The sequence below is a fragment of the Cebidichthys violaceus genome, unplaced genomic scaffold (assembly GCF_023349555.1).
Source record: "Cebidichthys violaceus isolate CVI_PGR_0920_01 unplaced genomic scaffold, fCebVio1.0.p SCAF_10, whole genome shotgun sequence".
NCBI lineage: Eukaryota > Metazoa > Chordata > Actinopteri > Perciformes > Stichaeidae > Cebidichthys > Cebidichthys violaceus.
This window is the reverse complement of record NW_027176263.1, coordinates 15,362,804-15,372,687: the sequence shown is the minus strand read 5'-3', so window position 1 is coordinate 15,372,687 and position 9,884 is coordinate 15,362,804. Positions and strand designations below refer to the sequence as shown.

The window sequence follows — 9,884 nt, the reverse complement described above, 5'->3', positions numbered from 1 at the left end:
GAATGAATCTTGTATAGCTTGTTACATTTAAATCCCATCCCTCGCCAGAAAGAGGGCCATGTCAGTACAGCTTCTAATTGGCTAATGAGGAATTTTTTTTCTTCTTTTTTTTTTTTTCTTTTTTAAGTTCTGTAATCCTCCTGCAGTGTGTGTACAGGCAATGAAGAAGCCCACCCTATTTGACCTTGAGTGGCGGTTCCCTCTCCAGCCAGCGAACTCGTACTTTCTGTTTATAGTGATACTCCTTGAGGAAGTCCTGCAGGGCGGGGGGCAGCGGCAGAGAGCCTATACCATCGTAAGTGGTCCAGCGGCAGATGGCGGCTCGTGCCAGGTGCTGCAGGCCAAAGGGAAAGGTCCGATGGAGAGGCGCCGTGAGCAACGGTTCAAAAAACATGCAGGCGCTGGGGTCCTTGTAGTGCTCCAGCAGTCCTGTGACGGTGGAAGAGTGGAAAACACAAGGGTCGTGGGCGTCGAAGCTGAAGTTGTGGTTCCACTGCTCGATGCGGGCGTGCAGCGAGCGGTTGTAACGGCGGAAGCTAACGGAGAAGAGGTAGTCCTCCTGGGCCGAGTCGCGCAGCAGGAAGGTGCCCTCGGGCCGTCCGTCCAGCAGCGCCTCGGCCTCGTAGCGGTCCATCACGCCCCAGTAGCAGGGCAGGGCTGTGATCTGCAGTAGGTCCGGCACCAGGCAGTGGATGTAGTCTATCTGAGTGTGAACCTTCCAGGGGCCCGGCTGCTGCCTGCTCGGGTGACCGTCCCCAGAGGCGTGCCTCTGCTTGGGCCTCCGGGCCTGCAGACAGAGGGTGGTCGAATCCTCCTCAGAGTCACAGTCCTGGGCTGACGCTGCAGCCCCCAACACCGGCCCGCAGGCCCCCGATGACCCAGCGGCCCCGGAGCTGCCGGCCCCTGAGGCCCGGCCGTCCCCGGAGGCCTCTCCTATGCCAGGAGCCATCTTTGGTCCCCAGTTTGTAGAGAGAGGAGCCCGGCACTGAGGCCTCCAGGGTGTGGATCTGTGCGTTAGGTGGTGGGTCCACACCTTCCTCGATACTAAGTCGACGGCGCTCGCGCAGACGTTCCTCCTCGTCCTCTGGAGATGGGTGGGCCGGGTCAAAGGCGTCCAGCAGGGCAGTGGAGGAATGCGGGCTGACCGGTGCCGTGTGCTGCTTGATCAGGTGCCACTTGTGTGCGAGGTCTGAGCCTGGCGGGAAGGGACAGGTCTCCAGCATGAGCTCCGTCAGGTGAATCTTCCGTTTGGAGGCGACGGGGTTCTTGGACGAGCGGGAGCGTCTGCGAGCCGGCAGCGGCAAGCACAGCCCTACCGTATCGCTGAGCCGCTGGCGCAGAGACCGAGCGTTCAGACCGCGTCCTCCGGACACGGAGTCGCACATCTCCTGGATGGAGCCGACCCCGTAACGCCTGTCCCTGCGATTCCCGCTCCCCCGTAGACGCCCGGACCGCCTATCGGCCTCCAGAGAGCTCTGGGTTTTGGTGGAAAACGAGTGTTTTTTCTTGCCCCCCCAAGGGGCATGACGGGAATAGGAGTCCCTCCGGGCCATGGGTACGCCCCCCGATCCCCCCCGCACATCCTCAGTGTCCTTGTCGATTGTAATCTCCACTATCTGAGGGATGTCTGACACACAGTTATGGTGGCGGCGTCCAGCCGTTGCCATCGGCACCGGCAGGAGGCTCCGTGACGGGCTGGAGGCTCCCGATGTCGGCGCCTCGCCCGAGCCGCCTCCTCCCCCTCCCAGGCTGAGATCCACCACGCAGTGGACGGCGTCTGCCTCAGCCCTGCTCTCACTGGTCCTGAACTGTTGTGAAAGAGTGTCTGGCATTTGCTCTTCAGGTTGCTCCACATGTTGCCCACTTTCTTCATCAACAGGAGTCCCCGGGACCTGAAGATGACAAGGAGGCAAAAATGAGAAAAATCTCGCAACAGCAATTGGCGCCTAGATTTAACACCGAGGCACAACCTGCATAAAGAGCGTCCTACATTTAAATTCCCCAGACTACTGTGTATCTAGTAATTTGACATGGCGAGAGTGCAGCGGGGCTGAAGTGTCTGAGAGGTGGCTGAGCTTGAGTAGTTGGAACAGCGGAGTTAGGAGTTGCCAGGCAGACGTGCAGGGACACAAGGCCACAGCTATAAATGAACCCCGGATCTGCTCACAGCTGATCTGCTGGTATGTACTGTATTACAGAGCCAGTCTAGACCTGACCAAGAACTTTCCCTGTAACAGCAGCAGATAGGGCACATGCACATACACACTCCTGTGTGCCGTTGATTTATTGCCGTACTCGAATTTGACAAGGATTTGGGAGCAGTAGCGTCGAACTGCGCTCAAAAAGGTGAACATTTTACAGAGAACCAAGTCTCCACAGGTAGGTGGTCTGCCACACACGAAACACCGAATCATTTTCTAAAATGCAACGTTTCATTTCCAAGTTCAGACGCCGTTTCCAGTTGGCGTTGCCAATCCAAAATCCCTGCAGCAAACAGCTAGATAACTGAATAACTTGCCAATATGCAAAATATCCAAAACCACATGCCTTGCAAGTTTTTTCACTTATGTTTTAGCCATTTCCTAAAAGTGAATCACTTGAAGTAATTGTAACTAGAAATGCACCGATCCATTAGCCGCCGGTAGAAACAGACCAGCTGATCAGCCGAGATCAGTCACCGGCCAATCGTCTGTTAGAGCCCCTTCCATTTTTTTCGCCGGGGTCACGCGGCTGATAAACGCGTGGTGCTGCGGGTTGGGCAGTGCGGATTGGCTGACGGCTCGGGTGGGGGCGGGTATTAAAAACACCCTGACCCGCGCATCACACAGCGTGGAATTTTTGATGTAGCCTAAATTACATTAGATAAGATATGTATGATTCAATATTGAAGCTTCCATGAAAAAAAAAAGTTACAAAAATGTTTGTGTAATGTCACCAATTATAATTCTTTGAAAACATTGTAATCAGCCAAGAAGATTGCAATTGGTGCAGCTGTAACGGATACGATTATGACCACATCAATAAGATGCAGTACTTTATAAGAACATGCACTCCAATTATGGGACTTTTTGCTGAATATTTAAATCCCTAAACCTGTTAAGGCCCACAACAAAGTAGGTTGGACCCTCTGTAGCTGCCCCCCCCCCCCCCCCCCCCCCCCCCCCCCCCACACACACACACACACACACTTCTTTTGATTTCCATCTACCTCTGTGCTAAAAGCAGCTATCCAACTACATCCTGTCGCCCCGCCTACAGAGGGAAGCTTGCCTTGCAGCGTTCATTAAGACATATCATGGATGTGCACAGTCAGCTTAGAGAGACACGGGTTCTGTGATGCACAGGAAACCAGACTGGTCTTTAAGCACATGACGGATTAAGTTGATTTGCTGAGGCCATCATTAACAAACCCTGTATTGACCTGCTCTGTAGACACGAAAGATGACGTCTCTCCACTCGACAGCCATTGGATGTTTACGTTCAACGACAAAAAAACAGCAGGTAATAAACATAATGCTATGGAAAAATGATCTTGTTCACACTGTTAAGCTGCATCACCAAAATTACTCATTTGCTGTGGGTTCTCCGCTGTTCTGTGCTCCATGCATGTCTGCACAATAAGCCTGAGTGAGTGTTGTAACTCCTTTGGGTTGTTGGCTTCACGTTAGCGAGTGCTAACAAATTAGCATCACTAGCTTAGACCGCCGGACGTCCCTCTGCGTCCCAGAACTGTTTTAAAAACATCTTCTCCGCTATAAACAATGAAGCCAATGTGTCACTCACACACACACACACACACACACACACACCACACACACACACACACACACACACACACACACACACACACACACACACACACACACACACACACACACACACACCCCCCTTCCGTTTAGTGTTAAGTGCTTTAAGCTGTGGCCAGGAGTTCATTTGCTACTAGATTTGATCTCAAAATTATAATTTCTGATGCATATAAATTTTGATTTTCATCTCATTAAAAAAAATAAATTGGCAGATGAATTTCCATACATTTTGAATCTCCTAGCGTCATGGTGACGGTAGGCCGAATCTCAGCTCCACGGTCTGCAGCGTCACACAAAGCCTCACAGAGCTTCAGTCTATTATACCTATTAATCAAGCACTGGTCATATTCACAATCAATAATCAAAAAGGTATCAAGTAAGTACAAACTGAGTTTTTAATATTGACGCCTCAATTCAAATGTTCTTGCTACGCACAATTAAATAATTACATTTCTGATTTAAATTGGCATAAAGCGTGTTGTTTTTCCACTCATGGCACGTCTCTCTTTAGGATCACTGTTAGGTGGTCATTGATGAATTGATGCATTTGAACTACAGCCTCAAAGCTCCCCGAAGTCCTGACGACAGCTTTTGTTATAATTTCAGAATTATACAATTGACTTATTCTACATTACATTACAGTCATTTAGCAGACGCTTCTATCCAAAACGACTCACGATATTCATTCTGAATATTACAGTGAGCATAGTGAAAGCAGCAGCGTCCAGATGAAGATGAAGGGTAAGAGGAGCCGACACAAGTTTTGGGTGAAGTCAGACCTGCACCACCTTTTATTGTGCCATTCCTGCAGCACAGCACAGGCTCCCCTTATTCCTCACGTCACCATAGAATGAGCCGTTTCTATCCACACACGGTGCCGCCATGTTTGTACAGTAGCCCAGAATGGACAAACCAAACACTGGCTCTAAATAAAGTCATTTGCATTTACACGTCGGCCACCGTAGTTCTCCTACACTACTCAGTAATGAGCAACGCTGTAGTTGTTTGCAATCTGAACTCTCAGTGCGAGGGCCGTCAAAATTGTCCAAAACTGACGTTCAAATATTCGTTCTAAAAAAACAACAACACAGGTTTGAACAACTCAAATCTTTGATTTTGTGCGTAATTTGTCCTAACTGGCAGCCTCAGCTCTTCTGTTATTCAGGATGCGTATGTGGTCGTCACGGCTGTTGTTGAATTATTTATTGTTCCGCTTGTCCGGCTGTTTTAATTAAATTATACTATTATCTTGCCGTAGGACTTTAATAGCTGTAAATTCATTTAAAAAGGTCCAGTCCAAACGTTCTTACTAGCCACTACACAGTCTGAGTGATGGTTGACATTTCCTTTAAATTCTTATAAGTAGGAGTTCAACATCATTGTTATTATAAAGGTCTATCAACCATTTAGGACACATCACTAAAACTAACCAACATAATAATGGTGCTGGTTAAGTTATTTAAGTGTGAGTTCACTATAGTGGCTTAATTGAATTTCCTTTATAAAACTGAAGACAATCACAGGTTCCATCAAAAGGAGCAACATGGCTCAGAATGTAATCAAACTATTTGTCTAGCCAATCTGATTTTAGAAAGCAAAACATGCAGACGACTGTCTCTCATTTGTTAAAAGTTATCGTTGGTGTCCAAAGTCTGAACAGAAATTTACCAGCATTTGCCTTGATTCTGTAACCGTACTGCCAACATGAAAACACCGAGCCATGAGCGAAAACGCCACGTTCACACCTAACGGATTTTCCACCCGGGTTGGTTGTGTTTTATCCCTCAAGCTAGCGTTTCACCCGAACATACAAACAAGGACGTTCCAGTGGCCAAGACACAGCTTAAAAGGGTCCCGGGTCTCTAAACCTGAGTTAAATGTGCCCAGCTAGGCTTAACTGTTGCCACAATTGAACAATTATGTATCAGCAATAAAAAAACAAACAAGGTCCCAGTAGCATTATTAAAAAAATAAACATGTTCTTGACTGTTTCAAACACGTCCAATTTGTGCACATCTAGATGGCTTCACGGTTGACTGATAATAAAAAGGAAGGATTCAAAAGATAAGCAGAGAGAGAGAGAGAGAGAGAGAGAGAGAGAGAGAGAGAGAGAGAGAGAGAGAGAGAGAGAGAGAGAGAGAGAGAGAGAGCTAGGAGGTGTACCGTGAATAAACGTCTGTGAATTACTACAAATGAGAGGAAAGCTCTGCAGCGCGTTAGTTAGGTTACATTCTTATTAGAAATGTAACCTATCAAAGAAACTCTTGAAGTTATCCAAAACAGACGCACAGCAGTAATCATATTTCTCACTACATGGTTACATTTACTTTTTTTGGCGCATGTTATGATTCTCACTCTAATCATTTCTGCAACATTATAACCTAGGAGGTTCAAATGTACGTCCACAGCCGGCCAAACACTGCCAGGGACACATCACACTGCATGCATCCACCGAGAATGAACTCTGCTCGGCCAAGATTGATTGTTTGAAACTATTGTCGCCCTATATAACTCCCTACTACTGTTGCCGTTGTTAACAAAAAGGCCACACAAACAGTGCGATCCAGTCCACAAAACCATGTACAGCCGCCCTGAAAACAGAACTAGGCTACTTCTGCTCTCTCTCTCCGGCAGCCCAACACACCCATTCTCCTGGGATCACACTGATCTAAGAGAGGGCTGTAGAGAACACAAGATTAAGGGAGGACGCCTTCTCTGCTCAGACCAGACCAGAGTTAATGAGATATTTGCAGCGTTTTTGCATTTTGAACGAGATATGTGGGGAATGGCGGAAAGCCACACGGAGTCTGTAAATGACAGATAAATCACACTGATTCTTCCTATCATTAAAATCTCAGCAAATATTCAAACTTTCATTAAGACATAATATGGCAAATTTCCTGTGCAAATTTTTTTTTTGGGGCCAAAAAACTAACTTTTCAAATAGAGGCAGAACATGCACAGTAGCATATATTCCTGCAGTGCATTAACGATGCAAAGTGTTTCATTATTCTGCCCGACTGTTAGTAGTTTGGGCTCAGTAGTTAATCAACGAACATTCAAGTCAGACAGAAAACTAAGTAACTCACATTAGTTCAGTAACAATAACTAGGAGGACAAACCGTAACTTGCATTTTAATACAAACTCTTCAGAGGTGATGTTAACTACACGAAGGCATCCCTTCAATAACGTCACCAACACTGCTTTCGTCTGAATATGATTCTCTCATACAGATCGACGTGGATGGTAAAGTTTCATTATACCGACGTTTAACGTTACTACCATGACATATTATAGATACCACCAACTTAATGCCGACACAAGGCAGACAACTAACGAGCCATACCGTTAATATAGCTGCTATATAGAAATGGTTGGAAGGCCTTTACGTTTCTGGAGGCCCCACTTTTCCCTGATCCCAGCCAAGTTAGCGGACTTGCTAACACGTTAACCAACCCACAGCCATACCGCTAAATGTAGCTACAGCCGCGAAGACAACGTTAGCTAATTTGCCAAGTTGGCATGGTGCTTTCGGTCACACGTATATTTGTCATGAACATATTTCAAACTGCCCTCTATTGGTTGGTAACAGATATAAGCTATCTTTACACGAAACGCAGACGGCTTCGCTAACTTGCGGTTCAGGCTTACGAGCTGTCAAAAAAAATGCTAGCTGTTAGCATCTCCCAGAATGGGAGTTTCAAGCGTTTTAGTTAGCATTGGCTAAGCAGCCAGCTAGCGTGTTTAGCGTGTTAGCTTTGGGGGGAAAAAAGCGACACAAAAATATACACAACTAAATCAAGTGGTAATGGGCTGCTTAACGATGTTTCGCTGACAAACGTTACATGACTGACAAGTCGTGGTTAGTTTCTCGAATTCATATCTTACCCGTGTGCCTTTTGAAAGCCCTATTCAACAGCTCTCTTTGTCTGCAAAAAATGGCTATTAAGAGAAGTCAGGCATACATCCCCCTTGCGGACCACGGTGTTGGATGAAAGCACTAGAGGTACGCGGTCACTTGATGGTATCATCCCGAATATTTTAAAAATAGTTCGTAAAATACTGATCAAAAATATTTAAAAAGCTAAATTATTCTTTGAGCACCGCGAAAACCCTGTTCTTCATCATGGTGGGGGTCTTCTTTTCTGCCGTGGTCGCTGCTGCTTCTAGCAGCCAATATGACGGCGCTCTCAGCAGACACAGAGCCGGAGAGGCGGACGGCGTCGAGCGTGAGGGAAGCCGACTGACAGCGGCTCGGTCCAATGGAGGAGAGGGAAAAGACGGCCATTTCCGACGGAGCACGCGGATAGGGAATGCTCCGGATCTGGCTCCGCGTGATGGGCGTCTCGTGTCACCAATGAACGAGAGAGGAGGGATGGGGCTCTCCGCTAGCAGCTACTTTGGAAACGTGGAGATGCGAACCGATGCTGGTGGTGTTACAGCCAGGCCGGACCACCGACTCACTGTCTGATGTCATCCAGGTAAGAGAACCAGGAGCAAGGCTCTGTGTTGGGAGTGAGGGGAACTTCAGAACGAAGACAATTCACAATCATTTGATTCTGTAGAGATTCCAAAGTAGAGAGTACTACAATAATCACACTGTTCTCAGTAAATCCCCCCCAAACTCCTATTATTATTATCATACCCAAGGTTTGTCTTAATTGGCCAAGGGGAGGCCCCTTCTTGAGGAAGATCCATGTGTCAAAATCTAGTTTTAAAACCTTGATTATTTCAGGTTTGTGCTTCAATGTTTCATATTCCCAAAACAATTTATATTCCATGAAATTTCCACACAGCCGACCTGAGGGCCAGGTAATATTCCAGCATAGAAAAACTGCACACATTGCGCAGACAGTGGACAGAAAGGGACCCAATAGCAAATTATACTCACCAGTGGCCCTTGAGCCAATTCATCTGACCGTGATCATGCCTGGGAACTGTCCTCGCGGTGTCAATATAATTCCAGTGCACAGAACAAAGCCGTTCATCCATGAAGAAAAAGTAAACGACTAGGCTACTAATAAATGCATTTCTTTTTGGAAATGGTAGGATGGTAAAAACCAGCGTCCCCCTAACAAAGTCAAACACTTCATGCAGACACCCTCGTGGGCCTCCGGTGCTGCAGAATTAGACGTGGCACTATGGAGCCTATAGACCAGTGAGTGGCTTGTCATAACTTGTACCAAAGTAAATCTCAGGAAAATCGAAAACGACCCAAAGCGGCGTTCGTAGTCGCTCGCACCCACACAATGAGGTCATCTCCTGGAGCCGGATCATTCGCGAGCACATGACACGAGGCGTAATGGGAAGTGGAAGTGGTGTGAGTAATGCAAGCAGTGAGCTGGAGCCCACGGTGAGTTCATGGTGGAAATCACCAGCAGTCCGAACACATTAGCTTTTACATCTCCGAGCTGCTGATCCAATTTGTGCCCATGAGAGGAAATGCAAGAGAATTGCATTAGCGGCGATTTGTTCGAGGGCCCCGGGAGTGATTCACACTATTTTAGTCGACGCGGACCTTTCCTGCCAGGTCGCCGCTGTGTCGTCTCCAAACCAGCACCGCATAACTTACCAGGACCTTATCCAGGATGATGAGATTCACTCGGACCCGAAAGACAATGCCCTGATGACAAAGCCACAGCGTCACATCAGCTCTGCTATAAATGAGAAACGCGTCTTTAACCGAAGAGACTTAAGTGTTCCGGCCTTCAGGCCTGACTATTTATAATAAGGATTGTTTTATACAATTGAACTTCTTAGAATACTTGCAAGTGGTGGCGTGTATATCGGGATCATTTCATCAATCCCAGAGAAGAATATGTGTATAGTAAACTTTAATTTACTGCGGCAAGCCACGAGTCTGACATCCAAGAAACGGCGACAGATCATATAAGTGCTGACAGATAATATTTGGAGCACGGGCAGTCACAGGGGACGCAAATAGATTTGGATACCTATCAGTCGTGATGTGAAATAGAGGGATGGACGCGGACGCTCGGATGGATACGTAGGATTCTTTCCACGGTGTGCGGATCACGTTTCATAGTCAAATTCATTATTCATCTTCAGTACTCGTA

General features: G+C 47.2%; 1 protein-coding gene across 1 annotated transcript; it reads right to left on the bottom strand.

Annotated features, from left to right (window-relative positions):
- Positions 1-8,013, bottom strand: socs5b (suppressor of cytokine signaling 5b). The gene is given in 4 exon segments (XM_068727273.1): positions 1-958; positions 960-1,799; positions 1,802-1,892; positions 7,696-8,013. Coding segments are annotated over 3 exon segments (1,695 nt in total). The 5' UTR covers positions 1,874-1,892; positions 7,696-8,013; the 3' UTR covers positions 1-175.
- Between the last annotated feature and the right edge of the window lie 1,871 nt (positions 8,014-9,884).